Consider the following 27,988-nt stretch of genomic DNA (forward strand, 5'->3'; position numbering starts at 1 on the left):
GACTTGTAATTTAATGTTAATTTTCATTTTTGAGAAGTCACTGAATTTTCTTCCTCCTGGGATGGTAACTGCAGTCATCAAATCTGGTAGTTCTTATGAATCTCCTAAGATCCTCAAAAGAAGATAGAAGATCTGGAAGCTATTTTCAGTATTTGTAAAAACCTATCAGAAGTCATATTTATATTGAACTTCAAAAGCTAATAATATCTTGTTTTTAAATGTTCAATAAACTTATAGCAATTTGTTAAGGTGAATTAACCCAATTACCTTTGCTGATAGAAGAGCTGATCTGCAGTTGTGTACTTTGTCTAAGTACATGAGAAAAATCTATTAACAGGGCTTCCCTGGTGGCGCAGTGGTTGAGAATCCGCCTGCCGATGCAGGGAACACGGGTTCATGCCCCGGTCAGGGAAGATCGCACATGCCGCGGAGCGGCTGGGCCTGTGAGCCATGGCCACTGAGCCTGTGCGTCCGGAGCCTGTGCTCCGCAACGGGAGAGACCACAACATTGAGGCCCGCATACCACAAAAAAAACCCAAAAAACTATTGACAAAAATCTTTAAAAATATAAAATCCAGAAAAAGGACCAATAATAAAAATTACGGACGGTAAAAGAACTGGGAGACACTCATCTAGTACAGCTTACTCTGTTGAGAGGAACCAAGGACAACCAAAGTTAGGTGGCTCATCCAAGATCAGAGTAAACATTAAGGGCAGAGCATGGGTTACGCCCATCTGCCTTCTCTTCTAAGCCATTATGCCACATTGCCTCCAAGCGTGCTTCTGTTTTACATGGTCTTGGCTTCGGAACCTTTTCTGTTCTTTTTCGGCATTGTTCTGGTGTGTGCTCTACAGGCATTTTACTTGTGGTTTTTACATGAATCGTTTGTTAGGATGCTCTCCTTGATAAGTAACAGAAACCTAACTCATCTGGCTCAAACAATAAAGGGATTTATTAGCTCACATTCCTGGAAAGTCCAGACGCAGGGTTTACTTAGAGGTTATTGACTCAGCAGCTCAGTGATGTCATAAAGGACCCACTTTCTTTCCTTTCCCTGACTTACTTCAGCAGTGCCAGCTTCATCCTCAGGCCTGTTTCCCCCATGGAGGCAAAAAGGCAGCAGTTCCAGGCTTCTTGTCCACCTGTCACCCCCTCCAGTAGAAAAAAAGGCCTCTAAGAAGAGCTGTGGTATTTCTTTTCCAAAAGCTCTCAATCAGCGCCTCCTTGTATCTCAGCCAGATTAGGTCACACACAGCTTCTAAACCAGCCCCTATGGTCAGGGAATGCCATGTTATAACACAGGTTACCTAAACCAATGACTAGAGAAAAGAGAAGAGTTACTCTAATTGTTTTAGACTAATCAAGGCCCATCCTAGAGTTAGGGATGGGCTCAGCCTACTTGGAAGCAAAGGAGTGAGCAGAGAGAGGTAGACACTTGAATACAAATTGGGAAAAGTTAGAGAAAGAGAAATGGATGCTGGATAGGAGTCAACAAATACCCGTCACAATCATCTATTTACTTCATTTAAAATGGCCATTATTTTAATGGACTTTTTTGCCTAATCACTTTTTTTTGAGAAACAGTATCTTTTTAAAAAGAACATCCTTACTTTGTCATCAAAAAACTGTTGGCAGAGGTAGGAACAAGTTCAGCAGCTGTGTTTGAGGACATGTTTCCCTTTCTTCCTTAGCAAATGAGGTTGCCTTTAGCAGTCTGATGCTCTCTTGACCCACACAGGGCTGTTCCCCATTAATAACAATCACAGCTAAGGCCTGAGTACCTTGAGCTGCTGTGGAAGTTTAGTTAATGCAGCTTTCTTCAGCTGGGCCCTGTTCTTCCAAGGATATTAAGACAGGCCCAGTGACCTAGGACAAGGACACAAAATCCCCAACCCCTATAACAGTCGTCTAATAACATGACTATAGGCCTGCCTACCCCCGCTAACTTTAAGTGAATACTTACACGGTCTACAAAGTGACCTGATTACACTGCCTTTCTCATCCTGTGCTGTCCTGAGGGTCCAGCCTTTCAGGCAGCCCATGAACAAGGTTTGAATGATACTTTCCCAACTCTGATGACTAGTGTCATGGTGATGTTCTAGCACTGCATCTGTAATCTCATTCCCCACCTTAATACATAATTACTCCTGCAAAAATGATTTAAGAATTTCTTAATAACTTGGGTGCCTACTACTTGCCAGACACTGCTTTGCCTACACTATATGTTGACAATTGGAGGCAGAAACAGGGAACTTGAACTCCTGATTCCTGTGAGCCATTCCTCACTTGTTTGCCAGCTAGGTATGGAGAGAGAACCAGAGCATGTAGGTGGCACCTTTGCACTGTTTAAAATTCCAAACAGCTAAAAACTCACTTAAGGAGGCAGTTCTTTTCTGGGCTGCAGGCTACCAGCATCCCCCCTCTTACAGGTTCTAGGGATTTGGTTAAGTAGTTCCTTAACTGTAAAGCAGAATATAAATTTTAGAACCCATCATAGCCTCCCACTTCAGATTTTTTTAATGCATGTGACTGGAGACTAAAAATTTTTAAAGCTAGATTTTCAATTTATATCCAAGAGGTGGCACCATAATGCAGTAGCAGAAAACCACACATAGTGTAAAGAAGGGAACGGACTCTTAATTCCTTTTGAAGTGAGCAGTACTATTAGGAAATCCCTTCTGTAGTGCCGGACTACCAATGTCACAATCTCTTATCCTTCTTGTCTAGTCTTCTCAGAGACATTCCTTAGACTTAGTCCCCTCATACCTTGAGTTTAGCATAGGCCAGAGTGTGGCATTAACCAGGGCTGGCTGAGTACTCGGGAGTCTCAGGTCAGTACTTTGGTGGAGCCAGCGAGGTCCTGAGTGCCTTAATTTTGCAGCTTTCAGAAATCCCATTTAGTCAGTGTTTCTGAAAATGGAATTGGGCTGGAAAATTGACAAGGAATTAATTTCTAAAAGGATGCCAATTTATTAATTTGAAGAACATACCTGCCAAAGAGACTGTGTAGTGGGATCCTCAGCACCTTCTGTCCCTTTGGGAAATCTCTTCAAGAAGCCAGTTATCATTTGAAGCTTGGAGAGCTTGGGGTCAGAGCCAGGGAACTTAGGGGCCAGGAGCAGGGAGCTATGACTGTCTAGAGCTCCCATTTCTGCTGCAGGGATAGACATATTTATCTTACCAGCCCCTCTCCTGGGACAACACTGAACACTGATGCTTCATGGCAGAGGAGCTCCCTTTTTCCAGGCTCCAGAAGACCACCTAACTCTGCTCACATACGCTTTTTTCAGATAATCCTTATAATTCAACTGATACAAGTTTTCAGCATTTTATAATCCTATTCTAGCTGTGTGCCATAGGGTCCATCTAGTCCCCTTATTAAGAGTTGGGCAGGGGTGAATCCCCAAACTTTGCAGCACAAGGTACAGAGTCTGTGGGCATTTCTACATGCAACTCATCTCATCCATGATGTGGTTTTACTATCACAGTGTCTTTGGAACTGTTTCAGAGTCTTAGGTTTCCCCAGAGATACCTGGGGGATTGGAGCACTGTGGAGAATAAGGGAGCAAGTCAAGTCAACAGAACTCCAAGCCTTTAGTCTGCTTCTAGAACTGTGCTGCCAATACACTTGCTGCTGGCCACATGTGGCTCCTGAGCACCTGAAATGTGGCTAATCAAATTTAAAAATAAAAAAATAAAAGCATCGTAGAAACAAAGGCCCTGCTGGAAACACAACAGAGAAGAGGCTGAATATATGACATGGAGTTTAGAGGGCAGGCTAGAGAAAGGTGAGCAAAGACAGGAAAATGACCGATACAGAAGTCAGACAAAGGAAAACCAACACATGCCTAACTGGAGAAGAGAACCAAAGAAATGGAACAGAAGAACAAAGATTTAAAGATATAATCAAGTAAATATTGGAGGACTTCCCCGGTGGTCCAGTGGTTAAGATCCCACACTTCCACTGCAGGGAGCATGGGTCCGATCCCTGGTCAGGGAAGTTCCACATGCAGCACATTGCGCCCCCCCCCCACCAGAAAGAAAGAAAACATTCGAGAAATAGAAAATAAACTTACATAATGAAAGGTGCAGTGTCCTAGGTGAAATACTGACAGTGATCAACAATGAAACACAACCTAGTAAAGTTCTAAAGTAAAAAAGCCTGTGGCCATCTAGACAAAACGTTGAAGTCACAGGGAGAGAGAAGACACATACTGTATGTTGCTGAAGGGAATGTAAATTGCTATAATGCTTTAGAAAATGTGGCAGCATTTATTAAAATAAAATAATACAGGTTTTTTTAACCCAACAATTCTACTTTTGAGACTACCCCACAGAAGACAAAAGCATTCAAAAGATATACGGACAAAAGCAATATGGCATTGTTAAGTAGGGGCAAAAAAGGAAACAACCTAAGTGTCTACCTATAGGAGAATGATCATATCAATGGTATATCCATACTATACAATATCATGTTATGAAAATTAAGTCATTAATTTTTAATCTATAGCTAGTGACCTGGAGTGATGTCTATTATAATATGTTGTGTGAACAAAGAATAATATACACATATGTTTGTGGGTTTATATATATAACCTCACTTTAGTAAGAAAGGAAAAACATGCATATACCAAATTTATATATATATTTGTGTGGGCATGGTGAAAGAGACAGAAGCATTCGCAACAGGCCAAAGTCACTGGTTGGATGCAGATTATTCATATTTGTCTAGTTTTACTTTTTACAGTACTATTTTGTATACACACAAAACATATAGTGAAGGAAACTTTAAAATGAGAAACACACACACACACACACACACGCAAAAAGGAGAAAGCTCTGGCCTTTAGCAATTACAGCAGCTTTATTTACCTGATTCAGACAAAGAGGCTGGTGATCCTTTAGAGAGTTGAAGGCACTGGCAGTGGAAAAAAACCATGAGATCATCATCACATCGTCTCCTGAAGCTGTCTCAGGAGAAGTCACTGAAACCCGGAGAAAATCTAACCGGTAATTAATACGTGGGGCTCTCTGTATCCCTTAGGGACAGGAATGAAAACAACTGAATTAGCCCATCAGCACATGGAGACTGGTGAAAGATCTGAGCTGCACTTTTTGCACCCAAGTCAGCCCAGAAGTACCCCACTCTACTTCGGGAGGCACAAACCTGACACTGAATGGGCAATGAATATGTGCCCAGCCCAGTGATGTGTACTTTATGCAAATGCTTTCACTTAATCCTTCAAGGGGGCAGTCAAATCACATATTAGCAATTTTGATGAGGATGACTTGTCCTCGTTAACCTCCTCCCATGCCATCCTGTAAATCTTAAAATCTGAGGGGTATTATCCACAGCTCATCCCATTCTCCAGTCTGACAGCACTGATAACAAGCTACTCAGATACAAACGTATCGCTGTCACATGCGGGCCCCAGCTGTGTCACACCAGCTTCAGTCACTGCCGCTTAAGTCCTGGCATATCCTAATACAGCAGCCCTACTGAGACCCATGGAGCCGGCCTGGCCCTCTCTCCCTCCATCTCCACAGGTCATGGGATCTCTGCTCCCATCCCTATTTCTCCCAAAAGCTGGTCCCAGTAGAGGTCAGTCAGACCTCTAGAAAGGAGGAAATATTTGCTCTCAAGCCTACGTTAGAGTCCAATGGTATAATCTACTACTTGAATCTAGTTGTTGATTTGGCTCCAAAATAATTTGATGTAGCAGGACCCAGGAAAATATCCATTTAGATATAATAGAATGTCACATCTGAATATATCTGAATTCTTAAGTATTAATCTAAAAATTAACATCATTAATTTCTATAAATGTCAAAAATATTTACTGCTGTTGGTCTCAATTCATTCTAAATTAAAAACTGGAGAATTTTAAAAGCATACCTAAGCTTATAAATAGAGGAAACATTCTCTGAGTGACCTATATAATTAGGTTTTTCACACAGAATTAGCCAAAGCCTACTGTATTTCAAAGTTCCCATTTATATATATATATATTTATATATATATATATATCAAATATGCTTCTTTGGTTAAAACACAAGACATTGAAAGACAAAGCCCAAACAAGCTTTTCAGTGAATAGTTTATATATAATACCTCAATTTGTCTAACATTACCAGAGTAAGCACTTTCACAAGTAACATTTCCAGCTAATTGAAGTTATCCAACAAGCCACTTCAAGCTGGGAATATTTATTTCCTACATTTCTTTTTTTTTTTTTTTTTTTTTTTCTTCAGTACGCGGGCCTCTTACTGTTGTGGCCTCTCCCGTTGCGGAGCACAGGCTCTGGACGTGCAGGCTCAGCGGCCATGGCTCACGGGCCCAGCTGCTCCGCGGCATGTGGGATCTTCCCGGACCGGGGCATGAACCCATGTCCCCTGCATCGGCAGGTGGACTCTCAACCGCTGCGCCATCAGGGAAGCCCCTATTTCCTACATTTCTTAACAAGAATAAAAATTCCCGGGCTTCCCTCGTGGCGCAATGGTTAGGAATCCACCTGCCAGTGCAGGGGACACGGGTTCGAGTCCTGGTCCGGGAAGATCCCACGTGCCGCAGAGCAACTAAGCCCATGCGCCGCAACTACTGAGCCTGCGCTCTAGAAACTGCAAGCCACAAATACTGAGCCCGCACACCACAACTACTGAAGCCCGTGCGCCTAGAGACCGTGCTCTGCAATAAGCCACTGCAACAAGAAGCCTGTGCACCACAAGGAAGAGTCGCCTCCGCTCACCACAACTAGGGAAAGCCCGTGCACAGCAACGAAGACCCAATGCAGCCAAAAAACTAAATAAAATAAAATAAATTTAAAAAAAAGAATTATAGCCTTTAAAAAAAAAAAAGAATAAAAATTCCCTTTCACTATAAACAATAGTGCTAATTAAAAGAAGTCAAAGGCCCAGAGCATAGATTTCCATACACAGCCAAATCTCTGTTTAGGTTGAGTGAATCAAACAGAATACAAAGTCTAGGAAAATTTTTAAGGTGTTAAAAAACTGTGAAACAGGAATCTAGAAAAATGGTACAGATGAACCGGTTTGCAAGGCAGAAATAGAGACACGGACATAGAGAACAAACATATGGACACCAAGGGGGGAAAGCGGGGCAGTGTGGGGGGGAATGAATTGGGGAGATTGGGATCGACATATATACACTAATATGTATAAAATAGATAACTAATAAGAACCTGCTGTATAAAAAAATAAAATTAAATTTAAAAAAACTGAAACAAAGTGTAGTGCTTTCATTAGAGTTCAAAATCAGTGATATCAGTAATCTTCAGGGTAAAAGATCATTTCTTTCCGTTTTGGTATTCTAAACTTAAAACTGACATTTCGTTACCCTTAATTCTGTCATAAAGTTCTATATTTTCCTTTAGGAGAATAAAATACAAAGGGAAAATTACATCCTTGTCTGTTGAGCATCATAAGGAATGCTGCTTTGGAAACCAAAACCATGCTGGAGATCTTACTGGCTGTCTTTTTCCTATATGGTTTCAAGAACCTAAAAACTATTCTTAGAGCAGTGACACAAGGTTACTACACTCTGGATAACCTCAAATCCTTCTAAGACTCGAGGAAAAAAAAAACAAACAGTTCTCTAAGTCTCTAGCATCTGTCTCAAATGGATATTAATTTGATGTGTTCCATAATGAACATTCAACATTCTCAAGTCAGTGCCAATTTCCAAACAGCAAATGCCAGTAATTTTGGCTCAACTTTTATATAAACTTTGTTTCTTCCATATTTGTTTTTTTCTTTTTTGTTTTTGCCCACACCACAGGATCTTAGCCTCCCAGTCAGGGATTGAACCCAGGCCACAGCAGTGAAAGTGCCGAGTCCTAATCACTTGGAACGCCAGGGAATTCCCCTCTTTCTTCCATATTTGAAGTGTTTGTTATTTTCTGAAGGATATAATGTCTTATTCTTTTGCTAATTCATATAATAATTCACATAAGGAAACAATCGCAAATCTTTAATTCTCAAGCTGCCTACCTCATTTTCTATCAGTTATTCTACATACTTTATATCAACACTATGCTTTACAATTTATCAAATCCTTCCCTCCCATTGATTAAACAAATGTTTATGCAGCACCAATTATGTACTACTGGGGTTTTAATGGTCATGAGCTTTAGTTTCTATTCTCAAGCTCTCGTATGTTTGGTCACTTATTTTTATGATAACGCTGTGAGAGTGACAAGGGAAGGTGTTGTCCCCAGTTTTGCAGGGGAGCAAATAAGCTCAAAGTTTAAGTGATTTTCTCAAGGTCAGATATCTTGGAGCCAGGATTCCTTATGCTCAATCTATATGCTATTACAACAGACTACCTATCTGAGATTAATTCCATTTGACACTTCTAATTCTTTCTTCTCCACTTTTAAATGATCCTTAAGTTGGTTTGATGTTCTTTTCTGTCTCTCCCACATGAAGCAGAAACCATGCCTTTATTTCTTCCTGGTTTTAAGCACACAGGGAGCAGTCTGATAATGACTGTTGCTTAAAAAAAAGAAAAACCACCACCACATATGATTACTCATGCAGAATGCAGAAATAACTCATGTTAAAAGGAGGACTCTTCTCATATTTTCAAGTAGAGTTGATACTCAGACCATATGTACCCTACTGTTACAGTGTTAAAATATTTAAATACTGTTAGAAAATACTCTTCTTCTGAGCTTCCTGAGAGGCATCCCTCATTCCAACCCTGTCCCTTGGATCCAGGTATCTCTCTAATTAGTGTCAACAGCTGGCACAGCAGAGGGCCTCCAGGATCCTGCTCTAAAGTTGTGGTCAGCTATTGTCCCAACTGGTCAGTGGCTGTGCTTTATCAGTTGACAGATATTTTTAATAACCCATCTGCTTTCAGAGAAGATCTTGGGGTATAGTCAAGCCATTCTTAACTCCCTGGGCTAAATATTCTGTAGTATCAAGACCTATCTTAATGTACCAGCACTGGCTTGTTGCCTATTGATGTAATTACAAGGGTACATGGAAAACCCTTATCTTATTGTTAAAATTTTATTTACATCTGAGTGTGAGTACTTGGTTTATCAAATCCTTTCTAATAAAATAGTTACCTGAAAGAATGGCTCTTCAGGAAGTGGGGGTGGAGGGGAGAGTGGGATCCAGAGCATGTAGAAGTAGTACCTGGAGATGTCAACCTCAAGGGCCTAGAGTGGAGTGCTAAGAGAGAAGGCAGCAGAAGGCAGATTCAGGAAGTTGCCTTTTAATACCTTTGACCTATGACGAAACTTGTACTCTTTCTTAATATTATTCTTACACCAAATAAACCTTTTTCAACAGATAGGAGAACAGAGTAATAAAAAATCAAAAAGCTCATCTCTAATGAATGGGCTAACTGCCAAAATGTGAGAGAGAATACTTACTTACCAGTATTTTATTTGAGCAAAACCATTATAATGGCCATTAAAATGATGTGAAATACAATGATCACTCTGAAAGGAAGTTACAGCATCACTGGATTTACAGAAGAGGAAGCAGCAAAGGTGCACATTTGGAGGTGAACATTGTAAAATCAACCCACATTAAATACCATAAAAGTAAATACAAAATGCAGCATTATTTACATATGATTGAAAAGGAAGGGAACTTTGCAGAGTTAAACTTTTGTATAATGCGTGAATTCTGACCTGGTATGTTTAAGTTAGCAAAAAACCTTAGAGTTTGTATAAAATTACTGTGTGCCTTAATCCCACCTACCACTAGATCAAGAAATTGAAACTGAGAATGAGTCCTTCCTGATTTTACAGCTTTACTCTTGATATTCCTCTAAAAAGAGACCAAAACGATTGTGAAGATGATTCATACCTATAGAGTAATTACAAAGTACCACAGTCACATAATAACAAAAGCCAAACAAAATATACTATAACTGTTTTCCTTTCAACTACTACTATGTACAATATATCACAAGTAAGCATAGTTGTGCATTTAGGAGCTGATTGTACTACTTCTGTAAAATATTAGGAATGAGCACATCCGAGTATAGGGATACTTCCTTACCTTACAAAGTAAAAGCAAGCATTTTCTATGTAAAATTTTTATTTCTGTGTAAAACAAAGAACTCCTGAAAGTCAAACAAGGAAAAAATTCACAACATTCAAAGCACTATTAAGTCATGAAATAAAGAAGAATCTGAGGTAGAAGTCAAGCAATATAATCCACAACCTTTTTAAGGGAGTATTTATTGATATTTCCAGCAGCCATCATATCTCTCCAGTAAGATCTAATTTTAAAAAAGTCTCAAGTTCCAAAAAATCAATCCACTCTCTACAATCAGATGTAAAACTATGACCAACAGAAAATACAACATAAACTTTCGTCACGTTAACAGAGTAAATGGTTTTACTAAAAGCTGCTGACATTTCTATCAGTAGTAGCCATAGGGAGGCCGTTGGTTGTAACCATAGTGTCCATATTGATGGGGGTAGTAAGGTTCTTGTCTGTGCTGCGGGTAATTGTTACCCCAGGATCGCCCATGCCACTGATTGGATCGATTGTCACTTGGCCACCCCCGTCTGCTATCCCTACCTCTAAACTGTCTGTTATCTTGCAACCTACAACAACAAAACAAAAAGATTTTTGGACTTCCCTTAAAAAAAAAAAAACAACACATGACAAATCTATCCTGGTGCATTTCATTTCTCAATCTAATACTCAGTATACAAAAGAGTAAAAAACATTTTTCTCTACAGAATGTTATAGCACTAGTTATTCAAAACTTTCCTAAGATTCAGATCCAGTATTATACTGGATATATTCAATACTTTGCAGAGAAAAGGTAGACTACAACACCAAACCCCAAACAGCAGGATGGTTCTGAAACTTATTCAATTGTTCAAAAGCAGTATGGTAATATTCCTTTGATCTATTTTGAGGTATCTAATAGAAGTAATTTACATTGTATAAACTTCTAAAATAAAACCGAAAACAATATCTTCTTTATGGAATTTAATGCAAAAGTTTTGTAAAAGACTCTAGGTTTTTAAAGTATATTTGCAGAGAAAATAAAATTAGTCCAGAAAAAGAATATTTTTTAAAAAACCATTATAACACACTCACACACAATTGCATAGCAAGGGAAAAAAAATATGGTGCTGACAAAATATTAAAAGCAAATATTTACCAGGCACTTACTGTGTGCCAAGCAGTTACTATGCACTCGGTATACCACACTGCACAAAAACACTGATTCCTGCCCTCACTGGCCTTGTGGGCTAGCAGATTCAAGCTATCCTCTCCCAGATCAGCCACTGGCATTTACTGTTCTGAAGTAATACATACCGATTGCCTCTATTTCTTTGGTTCCCACCAGCTCTGCTATTCCATTCCTCAACAATTGGAGGGGACTCAGGAGGGCGTTTCAGGTATTCCTGGTACTCTTTGTCATCTTCTGTGAATCTACTGGCAAACATCTCTTCAAAATTTGGAACAGCTTCAGAAGTGTCAGTCATTCTGAAATTCTGTAGTTTTTAATATGTTTCTATTAGAATTTTTTTTTAAGTAACACTATCTTCACCAGATAGTGGAAAAACAAGAGGTAAATACTTTTAGGCAGGGTATTCATAAAAGTCCTTGTGTACTTTTTTTTTTTCCTTGTGTACTTTTAAACCTAAGATAGACTAGATTCAATTCAGTACTTCTTGATTACTATAGTACAGGCATTGTGCTAACTAGGAGCCTGGGATACAAAGATGAACAATATATCATGATCCCTGCCCACAAAGAGCTCTCAAGTCTAGTAGAAAAGACAGATACGGTATAAATATAAAGGGAGGAGCAGCAAATGTCAAGAAATGAAGCTGTAAAAGTGGACAGGGGTCAAACTGTGAAAAACTTTGTATTCAATGCAAACAACTTTGCCCTTTTTCTGGGAGGCAATGGGGAGTCATAGGTGATTTAAGCAGGAAAGTCTCAAGAGCAAATTTACTATTTAGAAGGGTCACTTTTCTAACAGGTAGAGAACAGATTAGTGAGTTTAAAGGCAGATTACTGCAATAATATAGGTGACATGCTGAGGGTTTAATCTGAGGCACTGACTGTGGGAATAGTTTTAAAAGAATTCCAGAAGAAATCAGTCACTGAGTAGATGCTGTGAGGAGAGAAGGGAATAAAGGATAACTGCTAGGTTTCTGGCCAAATAATTGTACAGGTTATGGTGTCACGGGAACTACAGAAGGGTGGGAGAAGATCCACACTTGAGTTGAACTTAGCTATGGTATGTATATCCACGTGGAGGGTCTGGGATTGAGAACCGGGTGGAAGATGAATATGGGAAACATCGATTTTGTTGGTGGATAATGCGGTGAGAATGAATGAGACTCCTCAGGAAGGCAATGGGATAAGAAAAGAGTATCGAGAAACAGAATTCTGGAGAACATCAACATATAAACAAGTTAAAGAAGGGGTAAGAGGAGAACAATCACAGATGAGAGAAGAAACAAAAGAGATTATCATAGAAAGCAAGAGAATAAAGAGTGAAAGGTCATCAGTGTTGAATCGTAAAGTAACAGGAAGAACCAAGAAGAGAAAATTAATTGGATTTAGCCATTAGGAGGTGATTAGAGTATCAGGGATTAAAACAGGACTACAATTAATTAAGAAATAACTGGAAGGTAAGGAAGTAGAAATCTACACTGATTAAAGACCAAGCTTTCAAGAGGCTTGGCTGGAAACAAGAGACAAAACACAAAGGGCAGTAGCTAAGGGGCTACTGGAAGGTTACCTCTTTTTTCCCCAGGCTACAACACCTGAAGTTGTTTGTAGGAAAATAAAAGAGCCAATAAAGCAAAAGACTGTAAATACAGTAAAGACATGAAAACAGAAAGGCAAATAAAAAGGCCTTTAAACACACAGCTACTAAAGTCTAGGGTAACTACTTTATAATAGTATTCAATATATTCTTATTCCAGGTTCTGTGACATATGAAAAAAACTACTATAAATATTATCTAATGGCTATGAAAACTGAAATCTGTATCAGCTGGGTTTTTTAGGGCAATTATGGATTCACTTTTGAAGCAGTATTTCTTCACCCAAATTTTCAGAGAGCTCTCTACCTCTGAGAAAAGATTTGACTTAGGCTGCAGCAGCCTAACCCTTGAGAAACCAGGGGAGAAAGAGTTCACTTCTTTTCATCTTCACCCAAGACCTGGAAGCCAGCCCTAGCAGTATTTTGAAGGTAGCCCCCAATTCCCAGTCCTTCCTTGATGTAGTCCCATCCCCTACCTTTCCTCACCTAAACCCCATCTTTCTGTTCTTTGCCTCAAGACCACTAAAATCTATTCTGTGATTGGGGCATATGTGACATCATGCTAAAACTTTAAAACCAAATCTCCCTTATCTGATGTCCTAAAATTATTTTTCTTCCTGTATTACTTCAGTTTATAATGAAAAGTTTTTGTCAAAGAGATGTGATACTGGAAGACAGCTTTTTCATTAGTTTTTCTTTCCTCCAAATCCCTCAAAACATATGCAAATATTTATAATACTACCCTTGTTCCAACACAATTTAAGATTATTATTTGGATGTAAGAAACAATATCTACATGTCTTACCTTCCAGGCCTCTGCTCTCTTACAGTATGTCTTATTAAATACCAATGTGTCTGGGATTGGCAAACAGATGTCAAATTCTCAAATCCAGGGTATGGTTTAAAATAAATTCAGCAAATTAAAGGCGTGCCTTGATTTCTATAGGAATCACAGAAATCACCAGAAAGATGACCCATACGTAACCAGAGGGGCAGTAAAAATCATAAGCCAAGGCAAATGTGCTATTCTATTCTTACGTTCTTCCAGGATCCCCCTCCCACAAATAAACAAATCTGTATCATCTTATAATTACTGGTGAGAATGATATTTAAATAGAATTTTAACTTATCCAAGCTTTACTTACCCCAGGGATTTGAGGCAGCTGTATTGTTTAATGTTTAGATTGTTCAGATCTATGGGAAGAAAAACAAAACAAAACAAAACTTGACTCCCTTGAAAGAAACCCTCAAAAGGTGTGTGTCGTGGGGACAGGAACCATAAAGGTTAATGAAGTGGTAGGATTAAAAGTGCTCTAAAGATTTGCAACGCTAATTCCAAAGAGAGAATTGGAGCTTAAAGTGCCACCGAAGAGCTAGAAGATGCTACTCAAAACCAATGAGCTAGTTCGAGCATGAATAACAACTTCACAAAGGATGTTCTTTTCTGTTGGAAAACACAGGGTACAGCCTTTCAGATATGTACTCAAAGACTACTAGTTTCTTGACCCTAAATAAAACCACACAGAACTTTCGCTGCGGGCCACTAACCTTGGAAATGACTACCCAGAATGGGGTTTCGCTACCCTGGGAGATGAACCCAGAGAACTAACCGACGAAGACACGGACTGAAAACCACTGCTTTTTTCAGTCCTCTCTCACAGCACACCAGCGCCTGTCTATCAAGGCTTTGACTGATGCGCTCCTTCTGAAGCACCTCGGCCCCAGGTGCGAGGGAAACTGGAGGCCGCGAGGAATAAGCGGCTTCCGGTCTCGCCAAAGAGTCTAGTCTCGGAACCGCAGAGCCGGAGGACACCTCGCCGGCCACTCAGCTCGGCCTGCCCGGCTCCCTCCCCACCGCTGCCCGAATGAGCGACCCCGCCCCGCCCCCACCCCCAACGCCGCCGCCCCAGGGCTGTATCTATCCCACTCGGGCCGGACTCCGCCAGCCGGACGCTCACGGAAACCTACCTCCGGCCTCGAACACCGTCACAGGACCTCCGAACCCCTTCGGCTCTCCAAGGTAACAGGCCAACTTTGGCCAGACTCCGACCACCACCTGACTTCCGCTTCCGGCGCGCTAAGGCCGAGGTGAGCCCGTGAAGTCTCGCGGTATCTTCGGCAAACCGTGTGGATTTTTCCCAATTCTTCCAATGGTGGTGGCTGGCCTGGAGCTTCACGAGGGTGGTGGGTTGGCGGGCTAAAGATGATGGTGCCCACCGTGCGCTTTCAGTCTGCCTGGTGGCTGTGCGGGAAGAGACGCATCGCTGTATATTGAGCCCCCTTGACTGGGAGCCGGTGACGGGTAGGGACGGAAGTTATGGAACTTCTGTGCCGAGCTGGGAGGGAAAGGCTACTTCCGGCCGCCTTCGCCGGGAGTCTTTGTGAGGAATGCGAGGCGAGGGCAGGCGGTGAAAAGTAGACACGAGTGGATTCCTTCAGTGGCGCTACACCTTTCACTCCTGTCCAGGCAAGCTTCGGTAGTAAGATTTCTGTAGTCTGTTTTGTACGTGTTTTTGCCGAAACACAGCCCCGCTCTGCTCCAGCCTAAGTCGTCAGTATCTAGCTACCTCCAGGAGTTTTGGTCATTTCTTCTGGAATGTTCAGTAGGTGTTATAAACGCTGCATATTTCCAAATATATCTTGGCCTCCTCCCTCCCAAATTGCTTTCCAGACTGGGTACCCCTTTTGGTGAAAACTCTCATGAGTTTCCAGCTTGGAAACATCGATGTCTACATTTGATGCCATTTCTTTCTTTCCCGTGCTCCCGTCAGTTGCTAAGTTCTGTCGATCCTACCCTGCATTTAATTCTGGCATCCATCCACTCTCCGTACCCACTGCCTGCGCCTAGTCAAAGTTGTCATTATCACCCCCTGGACAGTGGGAATGTGATACCTTTCTCGTTGATGCCCTTCCTCTAGCATCACTCTCCTACCTGCCCATCTTACACATCGCTGCTGTAGGCTTACTCATCTTTAAGATGATAGAAAATCTTCATCGGCTCCCTGTTGCTTGTAGATTAAAGACCAAATTTATTAACTTTGGATTCAAAACTGTTTTCTGCTGTCCCGCTTTCATTCTCCGTTTGTCCATAACAAACCAGACCATGTGAAGCACCTCATTGATGAAGTACCTATTACCTTTCTGTAGAGGCTTGTGTCTCTGCTTGGAATACTCTTTCCTCCCCATCATCTCGGGATGTTGAAATTCTATCCATTAAAGCTGAATGAAGTAACATCTCCATCTAGAAATAAATTTTCCTTCCACTGAATGTCCATTATGCTTTCTGAGCCGTTTTTCATCTATTCATTCAGTTATTACCACTTTCTAAGTTAGAACTAAATTATTTATGTGCAAGTCTTTTCCCCCTACTAGACTACATTCATTCTACATTCATTTCTACATCCTGGAGTGTGTAACATTGTACTTTGTATAAAGTAAGCACTCAGTAAACGTTTGTGGAATGAATGATGAGCTATTTATGTTCCAAGCCACGTTTTAGAGACATTAACCTAGCTAAAGTGTATAGGATAGTATGGATGGGAAGATATGATAGTCTTGGTGTTGGGTAGTAAAGGTGAGAGCAGAAAGACCAAGGTTACAATAAATGAGTGGTATAGTAACCAAGTGGATGATGGGAGACAAGGATCAGGAGGAATCAGGAAAGACTCCTGTTCTTTAAGTCTGGAAAATTGCAACTGAGAAGAGATATCTATAGCATGAGTTGGTTTTAAAGCAAAAATGAGCTCAGAGCTCAAAAAAGATTTGTAGAATTTGAGATAGTAGGGAAATATTCAAAAGAAAAATTTTAGGGGGTTGTTAGAAATACAGGACTAAAGCTGATGAAAGAGAGCCTGTGCCTAACTATGTAAATGTGTGAGTCATCCATGAAGAAACAACAGTTGAAATCAGTGTATATGATCTTTCCAAAGGACAAAGTATTTATAGAGAAGAGCAGAAGGCCAAGGCCTATGCCTCAGGAAATACGCATATTTAGGAAGGAGGAATAAGAAATGTAAACTTGAAGAGGAAATTGGAATAAATATGGGTATCAATGTAACAGTTGAAAAACTCAGGCAAATGCTTGCCTACTTGGTATCAGTGGTCAGGGAGAATTTTGGGGAAAAGGGTTCTTGAGGCCAGCTTGCTGGTTTCCTTATGACTTTATTATGGTGTTATTTCTGGGTAATGAGGACTTACATAGAAAAGAGTATATTTCTTTTCTTTAAATTCTAAAATGGCACTTAGGAGCTCCTAGGCTTCAGAGAGTCTCTGTGAAAAAGTTTAGGTTATTCTAGCCAATTTTGAAATGAAACGATTTATGCCCATAATGTTTTCTCATATTCTGATATCTTATCAGTTATACTTCACTTTCTGGCATCACTAAGAAATAATATGTTCCATGAAAGGGAGTTTTCCAGATAACTGACAGCCTTTAAGCACCAAAACTTGTTCGTTGGAACTGCTTTTGATAGAAATATACATAAAATGTAGTACTTACTTCCCTACCATAACCAGAGTAAATGGGCCATAATTTAATCTTTGCTTAGCAACTAAAGATAATTGTTACAGCATCAATTATTATATTCTGCTGGATAGTAATGTCTTTGGGCCTGTTGATACATATGGAAAAGATTGCCTTTTATTAGTTGACTTTGCTGTCTCTGTTATTACTGTTGTATCTCAGTGTTTTATCTTCTTGCAACTTTATAAATTGACCTAATTTTACCCATCATTTAAAGCCTAACTTTGACACAGTTTGATCTAGAGGCAAACATACTAGCAGAAGTCCCTGGGGAATTGTGGCATCAAAAGAGCCTTCAGAGGCTGTGAGTGAATTTAGACAGTGACCATTTTAAAAATGATGAAACTGAGGCCGAAGAGGTTATATAATTTATTCAAAGGCACAGCCAGTAAGTGGCAGAGCAGGATTTGGACCAAGTCTTTGATACTTCAGAAGGCCTTGCTTTTTCTTCAGTGAATCACTGTTTTCTCCTTTTCATTCCCTACTCCACAAATCTTGAGCCACATTAAACAACATTGCTGCTGCTATGCAACCCACACTCTTCCATTGCATGGTTCATGTGGAGCCCCAGAAGGCAGGAACTCCTGCAGCCTCCCCACCAAAAAGTGAACTCCACAAGGTACCTGTTTCCTCACATTGCTTACCTTAAAAAAAAAATCTCTTGAAGGTGTATTGCATAGGCGGGACCCAAGTCAAATGACTTGTCCCTAGGTAAAAGGAAATCTGGGCAAGTGAACTTCTAGTATCCTTCTTGGAGAGGTAGTACTCATAAGGTAGTAAATTGTCTGAACAGAAGAAGGCTATTCGAAAGATGCTGGGCAGCCGGGAAATGTGACAGTTATCCACTGTACTCTACCATTCATCACACTTTGCCTTGTATTATGGTTCATTACATACATAAAATCACAATATTGAAGCATTGAATGGTATTATCTGGTTGAATGCTTTTTTTTTTCGTAACAAATGCCCCAAGAGATTAAAAAGACTTCTCCAAGACACTTTTCCAAGGTCACAGAATTGATCAGTGGCAGAGCTAGAACTATAACCTTCAGGCATTCTTCATTTATTTTGAATTAAATTAATTCATTAATTTTTTGAATATCTTTTAGATTCCAGGTACTGTTCTAGGCCATGAAAACATCAATGAATACGAATAAAAGCCCTGCCCTCACGGAGCTTATATTCTAGTGGAGGAGACAGACAATTTAAAAAAGTGAATATATATGTGCTATGAAGAGTAATTAAGCAGAGTAAGAGCACAGAGGGTAACAGGCTGCTGCTTTGGAAAGCATGGTCAGGGAATGTGGGCATCATAGTTTTCATCTCAGCCCATTTCCTTATATGGTGGAGTCCCTCACTCTTCCCTCCTGTCAGGAATGTAAAAATTGAATACTTTGTTTATTTTTAACATCCATACCCTTCGTAAGGCAGTAAAAGAATATCTCGCTCATTTCTGGGACAAGGCAGATTTGCTGAGTTTATAGTTTCCTAGACTGTGCCCAGTGGCACAATTGAACTTCTGTGCCTATAGCTTGAGTTGGAATTACAGACTCCCAAATGTTCTTTTGTCTTTATATTGTGTTATTCAAACCATCTCCCCCTTTTCACCCCACCCATCCCACTCCATTCACAAACACACCATCTTTCGCAAGCAAAGCACATTAACTCAATAAGTAAGTTCCTAAAAGAGAATGGAAAAGTGACAACCTTCCACTCACTTTTTCTGATCCAGGCAAATCTCAGCATGTTTCCCTGCCCTGATTTTATCTTCTGCAAAATGGGAATAATAATCCATGCTACTTCTCTGCTTCATAAGGTTATTGTAATAATTAATTATTGCATATATAAAACACTTGAGGCTCAAGTGAAGAAAGATGCTATGTAAATTCTAACAATAATTAGAGTTGTTATATGTTACATAAATGTTTAATCTCCAAGAAGAAAAAATTTCAAGTTATATGAGGCATTGGTTTAGATTCACATCTGTAGTCTTGTGGCTTTAATTACATGAAATTGTTTTGATCAGAGATTACAAAACCTTAATCTAGTCCTCCACCTCAGTGTCATCCTCCCACATAAGGAGTCTTTGTGTAGGGGCCTTTTTTCAGGAGACCACAGAAAGCAAGCCAGTGCTCGTTGCAAGTTTGTTTACTACCTGAGTATTTCTATTTACCATAGAAGCCGGTTGATATTGTTAAAGAAATCACAGAAGAAGGAAAGATAAGCAATCTTGGGGATGAAAAAACTATGAATTGGTCTTAATAGGTTGGACTAAAGTCTTTTCCAATTCTAAAATGTGTGATTGTGATATGAAGGTGTTTTCTCACCTTTTTCCTAATATTATATAAATAAGAGCACAAACTATGTGGTTTTTTTTTAAATTTAATTTTATTTTGTTTTGGCTGTGTTGGGTCTTTGTTGCTGTGCGCGGGCTTTTTCTCTGGTTGTGGGGAGCGGGGGCTACTCTTCGTTGTGGTGTGCAGGCTTCTCATTGCGGTGGCTTCTCTTGTTGGGAGCACAGGCTCTAGGCGTGCAGGCTTCAGTAGTTGTGGCACATGGGCTCAGTAGTTGTGGCTCGCGGGCTCTAGAGCGCAGGCTCAGTATTTGTGGCGCACAGTCTTAGTTGTTCCGCGGCATGTGGGATCTTCCCGGACCAGGACTCGAACTCATGTCTCCTGCATTGGCAGGAGGATTCTTAACCACTGCTCCACCAGGGAAGCCCAAACTATGTTTTCTAAGTGGACTTAATTTGGACTCGAGTTGCAAAATATCTGCCTATTTCTATTCCATTTGTCAGGCCCATCAAGGGCTAAATGATGTCTCTAATCTTTATTATCCTTCCTTTGCTTTCTTGGTGACTGTTTTTCTCTGTATGCTCTGTTGGCTCCCTCTAGTCATCTACTCTAGTGTCTTGGTCCTATCCTCCTCTTCCTCAAATATGTGTGTTACCCTCAGAAGGGACCTTGGAAATGTGTGGAGAGGCCAAGAGACTTGTCCAGAGATTACTCTCAACCACTCCTTCCCCCATAACACCATACTGTCTCCTCCAGGGGCTTTTCCAGAATACTTTTCAGTGAAGTGATAACCACAGTTTGAGTGTTAGATGCATTTTCTAAGCACTGGAAAGTGGCATAAGTAAGTCAGGATCCCTGTCCGAGGGTGAACTTCTGCTCTCTTATCCATTTTAAGAGGGTGAGTCTTCTCCCAGGCCCCAGTCCTGGGTTTTGGCAGGCTTACTGTCCTTGGTGACAGGTAGCTTATTCTGCCCTTTTGGAAGCTGGCCTTGCCTAGTAATCTTTCAGAAGAAAGGTACAAAAAGCCCCATTTAAAAACAGATGTTCAAGTGATGCAGGTATCTTCAAAACAAATGAGTAAAATCTAGGGAGTAGAAAGAGCACCAGGCAAGGAGTCAAGAAACTTTAATTAAAATCTTACTCCCTGTGGGTTATCATGCAGGTCACCACCTCGCTGGACCTTAGTTTTCTCACTTTCTTATTTTGCAGATGAAATTGGAGCTTCAGCATCGGTTCCCTTGATTTCCCAATCTCACACCTACAGTGTGACCTCTTTCTGCCCCCTTGACCTCTTGTCTTCCAGTCTCTTGCCTCTGTGTCTCTGGTCAGTGCACCCTCTGCTCTTCTGGACATCGCCCCTGCAGTTATTCCTTCTCTCTTCTCTGTTTTCAACTCTCCCTCTTTAATGGCTCCTCCTACCCCCACACCCACCACACTGTGTAAACTTGCTCAAGTTTCTCCAGTCTCAAAATAAAAGTGATACCCTGCCCTCAATCCTGTGTCCACCTCTGAATATCTCAGATCTCCTTTCCCCTCATGGGGAGTGTCTTACAAAGAGTGCCCACAGCTGCAGTATTCTACCTCCCCCTCTCTTCTATTCACCGCAGTCAGGTTTCTGCCCACAGACACGCCACTGAAACCACTCTGACAAAGTTCCCTAGGACAGAGTTGACCGAGGGCAAAATTCAACTACTGTCTGTCTAAAATCTTCAGTTTATTTAGTATCTGTGCAGCATGTGACACTTTTATCTCCTCCCTCCCTTAAACCTTCTTCTCACTTTGTTTCCAAATTTCTCATGATTCTTTTCTGCCCTGGATTGCTGTTTGTTCTCTGTCTCCCTGGCTGACTTCTCATTCCCCTGCTCATGGCCCTGTCCCTACTCTCCTTGTGTTGCCTATGCAGACTCAGTCTTTTTATGGCTTCAGCTTCCTGCTCTGTGCTGATGACTCAACAATGGATACCTCTAGCCATCCATCATATCTGAGCTCCTGCATGCTAGATATTTGTATCTGGATGTCCAACAGGCATCTCCAGCACATATCTAAATGTGAGTTCATCTTTCTTCCTGAACCTGTCCATCTGCCTCTATCTCTATTTTTGGAGAATGATTCTTCCCAGTTACCCACATCAGAAACCTGGCAGTCATGCTGGACTCCTCCCTCTCTCTCATCCTACCCACCCAGTCCCTCCCCAAGTCCTGTGGACTTCAGCTCCTGACCGTCTCTTCTATTTGTTCACTCTTCCTTTCTTCCACCACTCTCTTAGTTCTGACCCTCATCACTTCTCATACAGACCATGGTGATAGCCTCTAACTGGTCCCTGTATGCAGCTCTGCTCCCCTCCAGACCCTCCACCCCGTTAGTAGAGTGCTCCATTACTATCCTGAAATGTACAGAAAAGAACTGATGATAATAATGTAGTCGATTCTTGTGTATCTACCAACCAGCCCAGAGAAGGCTCTTTCTAAAACACAAACTGATTCCATTTATCCCTTCATCTGTCCACTTTTCAGTGGTTCCTAGGATGCACTCTGAGCTCCTTGGCATGGAATACAGCCTGTTAAGATTTAGTTCTGTACTATCTGTTCAACCGCATCTCCTGCCACTCCCCCTAAGTGAACCAAATGCACAGCCATATCAAACTGTTGACTTAAAGTTTCTGGAATACTTCATGCTGTGTTGTACACATGTTGTTCCTTCTGTTTGAAGTGCCCTCCCCAGTCTGGACTACCTGGTAAACCTTAGCCTATTACATCATCTTCAGGTGGTCGTCCATATACACCCCCCACCTCTAAGTGGAACTCATTATTTCTTCCTTTATATCTTTAACATATGTAGCCAATGCATTTATCACAATGTATTGTAATTGGTTTACATGTACTTAAATTATAAACTCCTTGAGAGTAAGGCTGTATCTTTCACGTCTTTAGCAATTAGCATAGAGTCTGGCAACGCAATACATAATTGGTTTTCAGTAAATGTGTATTGATCTGGCCCCTACCTTCCTCTCCAGTTCTATATTTGACTAATCTTTTCCCACTTCCTCCCCTCTCAGTACACACTCTACCTAGATAAAGACTCAGCTCACCTCCTGTGCATAGCACGTGTTCCCCGGACACCCCTTTATCATGGCACCTGCATCACTTTATTGAGTCTATCTGTTTTCATGTCCATCTTCCCTACTAGAGTATAAGTGCCAGGAGCCTGCCTCGCCAACATCTAGCACTGGGACTGTCACACATGAGGCAGTGGAGAAGCACTGTGAACATATGAATGAAGGAGTTAGACTTGCTGATTTTTAAGTTCTCCTTCAACTCCAAACCTATATGATTTGAGGTTCCAAAAACTGCGACATAATCTCAGAGCTTTCTCCCAGCAGATGGTCAGAACAGTTGACACACCAATTCAAACATTTGGCAAATATAAAGGTAAACATTTAAGAAAGTGAGCCAGAATGAAGGTGAATCCTCCAAAAGGAGCAAGAACATTGGCAAAACAGTGCATCCATGTAGTCACAGACACCCTCTTTGCATCTCCTGGTGGGTTCCATATGGTCCCCTCAAGGCATATGACACATATGCCTTGAGAGCTTCTCGGAAGGGTGGTTGACAACCTCCCTATGACTAAACCCCCGCTACTAGAAAGGAGCTGAAAGCACATTATTTCTCTGCAGCAAAAATTATTTTTTTTCTTCAGCATGTTATTTTAACAATTTTTATTTTTATTTTTATTTTTTTTTGTCACTGTTGTGGCCTCTCCCGTTGCGGAGCACAGGCTCCGGACGCGCAGGCTCAGCGGCCATGGCTCACGGGCCCAGCCGCTCCGCGGCATGTGGGATCCTCCCGGACCGGGGCACGAACCCCTGTCCCCTGCATCGGCAGGCGGACTCTCAACCACTGCGTCACCAGGGAAGCCCAGCATGTTATTTTAGTTTGCTCATTTTTGTAAACTAAACACCAAGTTTAGTCATTTATTTACTGTTTTGTTTCTGTTCAGATAGAATTCTAGGAAAAAACCCTAATCTAAAGACTCTTAGGATTTGTGACTTATTTTTTCACTCCACAAGCATTTATCAATATCCAATATATTTCTAGGCTCAGTGTTGGGGGGAGTGGAGAGATTTCAAAAAGTGTGGAACAAAAATCTTAAGAACTAATTGAAGAGTCAAGCAGAAGATAGTTATGATGTAGCATATGCATAATATAAAATTGTGCATGGTAACCTAATGGAGTGCAGGAAAAAGTAATTCAGACTGGATACCTAAGTACAGAGAGGCTTCATATTGAGGAAAGTATCAGCTCAAAGTGAAATTAACCAGGAGAAATTTACTGAAGGAGGTGAATCTCCAATAACACATATCCACACACAAAATATATGCATTGCCAGCAGTAGGATCTGTGCGTAATCTGGATTTTGGGGTATAGAGGATGGAGACTGGCCATTCTTCTGTTGAATTCTCTTCAGAGAAAGACTCGACTTGGAAGATGCTGCATTTCCCTTCAGGCCACCTCGCAGGGCTCTTTACTACTACTCTCTCCCAAGTCCCCTCAGGGACCCCCTGTGTAATATCTTCCCTGTCATATTTGGACTATGAGTTGAGATCCCAGCTCACTTGGGGAAATGCATGTCTCTCTTCAGGTTTCTGCATATTCCAGTTAGACGCTGTTGAGGATTGACTCTCTTTTCCCCATGGCAGGTAGGAGTCAGGCCCCCCCCACAGGTTGTTGAGATCTCTACAGAAATCTTCAGCATTTTCAGGTGCGAAGGGTATGGGCTTTAGCTGCAGGCCAACCCGAGTGATTTTAGCCAAGATAGAGATTCAGTTTCCTAACTTCTAAAATGAGATTATAATGATTATTTCTACCACCACAACATAAGAATTAACAAATGTTAGTTCCCCCTCCCGTTCCTCACTGTTTTCCAGACCAAAGTAGAACGCTCTTGATTTGGCTGTTTTGAATAGTAGAGAGAGGTTCTGATGCAAACATTTCACAATAGTCCTGTGAAAACAGCCATGTCAAAATGTGGACATTACTACTATTACTATTTATTGAGCATTACTACATGCCAAGCACTGGGCAATGCTTTATATTACCTCATTTTTTCCTCACAATAACACACCTAGGTAGGTATTATCTCTTTTTAAAACAAACCTTAGAGATGACAGATAATTTATCGAAGGTTACACAAGCACGCAGGAGAAATGAGATTTGAACTGACTCTCTCCTTTCTATAGAAGGGACACCAAAGAACCTGAAGAACAACATATTTGAGCTGGAGTTTTGAGAAAAACCTGTATGACAGGCTAGTCAAGATTACCCTCTGTGGTGAGAGAGTAGAATGCAAATGTTCTGTGGCATTGGTTGAAGCAAGATCCATTTGCTTTCATATTAGACACTGCTGGAACCAGAACTTGGAGTCTGTCAGGGTTGAAGTGACAGCTGAGACTCAGCTCACAGTTACTTTTACTTTGGCTTATTCCTGAAGCAGAGAAACAGTGCAAGCAGTATAAATGAGGCAGCAGGCTCCCTGATGCCTTCCTCTTTTGTATCCAGTGGAGGTGTACCTGAAGTCTGGTGTATCTTGAGAGCCTACACAAAGTGAGATGTCCACAGGTCCAAAGCATAAAAAACTCTGGGTGTAGTGCTTAGTACCCAGAAACAACCGTGCCTCCATCTAAAGCAATCATTCTGCTACTCAAGAGAAGGCGACATCATCATAGGCCTTGAAATTCCTGTTGTGTGTGCCAGAATTTGGAGCAGTCTCCCTTTCCCTACACCTATACTGCAAGGCCTAAGAATTTTCCATTTATGTCCCCTTGGGTACTTTCCATAGGCAGGCCTGGCTATGGCCTACTACAGACACACAGCACAAAATTATATTCTATTGTAAAAATTGAAGAATGCAATTTGTATCCTTACCCAGAGGGCCACCTTGCTTTCAAGTAGAGGTGTAAGAGTTCATGGATGGTTATGGCCAAAATTTTGTTCGGAAAAGAAGCTGAAATAGAGACAGAAAACAGATAAGTGATTGCCTGAGGTTTGGAGTGGGAAAGGGATTGACAACAAATGAGCATGAAGGATCATTTGGGGGTTATGGAAATACTGTAAAATTGGATTGTGGTGATGGTTGCTCGATAAATTTGCTAAAAATCATGAATTGCACACTCACAATAGTTGAATTTTATGGTATGTAAATTATGTGAGAGAGGGAGGGAAAAAAAAAAAGCAGCTCTGAACCTGCTTGAATATATGGCTAGAACTTCCATGAAGCCCCAGGGTAACTGGCCATGGAGCACAGATGAGAAGATTTTGGCCTAGATAATGTTAAAGGCAGTAGTTAATAATTAAAATCTCTGTGTCCAAACATCTAACTTTGAGTATCTGCTTTCCTGATGTACCCCTTGGAAAGGTGACCATCGTAATATTAATAATGGCTGTGCAGAAACATCTGGTTCTCTCTCACCCTCATATCTGTTCTCTTTTTCTTCCACAGTAGAGAGAGGGTTTTGAGGCACTGGTCCAGAGCAGGACTGACTTTAGCAGAGTCAAAGTTTAATAGCAAGAGCCATCATTTTTTTGCTTCCAGGAATTCCTTAAAATCTATTTGAATTTTAAAATAAATTCCCCATAGTAAGTTGTTGCATTTAAAATGTCAGGTGAAGGCTGGCTAGCCACCCAGCCACTGGCTAGGGGCTCTCAGTGCCAAAATTAGTAAAATTTATTTGAAAATGGTGTCAAAGTAAGAAAATGGTACCCTTAGTGGCTCTGCCTTCCCAACAGCCTCTATCCATTTCTCTGTGTGTGTGTGTGTGTGTGTGTGTGTGTGTGTGTGTGTGTGTGTGTGTGTGTGTGTCTGGCTGCCACTTTCTCTCCACCACCACCACCCGCTCCCTTCCCCTCCTGTCTTTGACCGCCACTTCTTCCCTCACCTGGTTCAGAATTCTTAAGAGAGGAGGGACAGGAGTCACCAGCTTTAGAAACAAGAACTGTGCCCTAGTGCCCTGTGGGGCGTTGGAACAGTAGGAAGGAGCAGGTAAGCTTCCTCTACCCTCCCAGAATGATTTTAATTACCTGCAGCTGTGGCATGATCCGGCACCCAGGCCTCAGCTGAAAAATCCAGAAATCAGAGTTGCTCATTATCAAGGATTGGCTATGCTAACCAAGCTTATTTAACTAAGCTACCATACTGGTTTCTCATTATATCAGATACCATTTATTCATTTACAGTGAGAAATATACCTTCCCTTTGAATGGGCTACTTCCTTCCCATCAGTGATTCAGGGTGCCCCTTTCCTGGTGTCTGGGTATCCAAGTGCTACTTGGGGCCAGGGACTATGGCTTTCCGCCCCTGCATCCCTGGAACACAGTTGGTGCTTGATAAATATTTGCCAAACTGAATTGAATTTTGCCAGGGATAAGATGTGTGTATCTTCAGCCATTTTTAGTCAAACAAAACCTAACGATATTTTTACCCCACATATTAGCTTAGTCAAATGCTGTTTCTGAGCCACAGGATCCATGCAAACACTGTATGGCAAGATTTATGAAGTAGCCATTTGTTCGATTTTTTTTTTTGCCCACAGAGCTGACTTCATCACAAGAAAATTTATCTCGGGATTTACCTAGCAAGATATCACTCTACTTCATTTTGTGTTTTCTCTTTTCCTTTACATTTGAATGCTATAAAAGATCCCACTGTGCCACCGGTAATAATAGCACACACAACTATAGACTGTCCACTGTGTGTCCCTGAACTAGATTCTTCAGTAGAAAGAACGACAGTGCTGTCATTTACCAAGTTCTATGGGAAGCAAGCATCAGAGCTGAAGACATAAAAAGACTTATGAGTCGGTGGAGTCCAATTTAACCTTGGTAGTGTGAGGCAAATTATTAGGTCCATTTTCAGGGAAAATTATATTGTTAGGGAAAGAAGAGTCCTGTCCATTTGTCAGAACCCTGGTACTATGGTCCTTGGGGAGAGGGACCTCTTCTCAGGCCCCCAAACAGGCTTCCCCTTCTCTTGGGCCCTCTCAAATCCTCTGCTGATGTAGATTCTCCTAAAGGTTCCCAGACCCTCCTGACAGCCCTGTTTTCCCCTTTCCTCAGGCAGGAAGAGTTTCTGGTTTGAGATTGAGGAGGTCTTGCTCAAAACTCTTGGCTGCCACGACATTACTCTCTCTGAGGTCAGTGTGCCCAGCACTCAACCCTTGACCTCTTCTCATTCTCCATGCTTTTTATGTGAATTGTATTTATTCCTATGACTTCCACTGCCACTTATGTGCTGGAGCCTTTTTTTTTTTTTTTTTTTTTTTTTTTTTTTTTTGCGGTACGCGGGCCTCTCACTGTCGTGCCCTCTACCCTTGTGGTGCGACGGGGCTCCAGA

General features: G+C 41.2%; 1 protein-coding gene and 1 long non-coding RNA gene across 4 annotated transcripts in view; both read right to left on the reverse strand.

The window, feature by feature from the left end:
- Positions 1-9,768: 9,768 nt before the first annotated feature.
- On the reverse strand, positions 9,769-14,902 carry RAMAC (RNA guanine-7 methyltransferase activating subunit). Of its 3 annotated transcripts, XM_007129824.4 has the most exons (4): positions 14,756-14,902; positions 13,933-13,981; positions 11,321-11,499; positions 9,769-10,593 (listed from the first exon to the last, which is right to left on the reverse strand). In XM_007129824.4, exons 3-4 carry the CDS (start codon positions 11,488-11,490, stop codon positions 10,407-10,409), a joined length of 357 nt encoding a protein of 118 aa, XP_007129886.1. In that variant the 5' UTR covers positions 11,491-11,499; positions 13,933-13,981; positions 14,756-14,902; the 3' UTR covers positions 9,769-10,406. The 3 variants fall into 3 exon arrangements, with proteins under 3 accessions (XP_007129886.1, XP_028350862.1, XP_054943873.1); XM_028495061.2 differs by lacking the exon at positions 13,933-13,981 and having other exon boundaries at positions 14,756-14,844; XM_055087898.1 differs by lacking the exons at positions 13,933-13,981; positions 14,756-14,902 and adding an exon at positions 13,593-13,727.
- A 10,628-nt stretch (positions 14,903-25,530) lies between these two features.
- Positions 25,531-27,988, reverse strand: part of LOC129392524 (uncharacterized) — a 3,684-nt gene continuing 1,226 nt past the window's right edge. Inside the window, exons 2-3 of the long non-coding RNA XR_008618552.1 lie at positions 26,677-26,712; positions 25,531-25,603 (exon numbers count right to left, since the gene is read on the reverse strand). This is a non-coding gene — a long non-coding RNA (uncharacterized lncRNA). The remainder of the gene's footprint in view (positions 25,604-26,676; positions 26,713-27,988) is intronic.

Source organism: Physeter macrocephalus, chromosome 11, assembly GCF_002837175.3.
Source record: "Physeter macrocephalus isolate SW-GA chromosome 11, ASM283717v5, whole genome shotgun sequence".
In the NCBI taxonomy this organism is placed as follows: Eukaryota; Metazoa; Chordata; class Mammalia; order Artiodactyla; family Physeteridae; genus Physeter; species Physeter macrocephalus.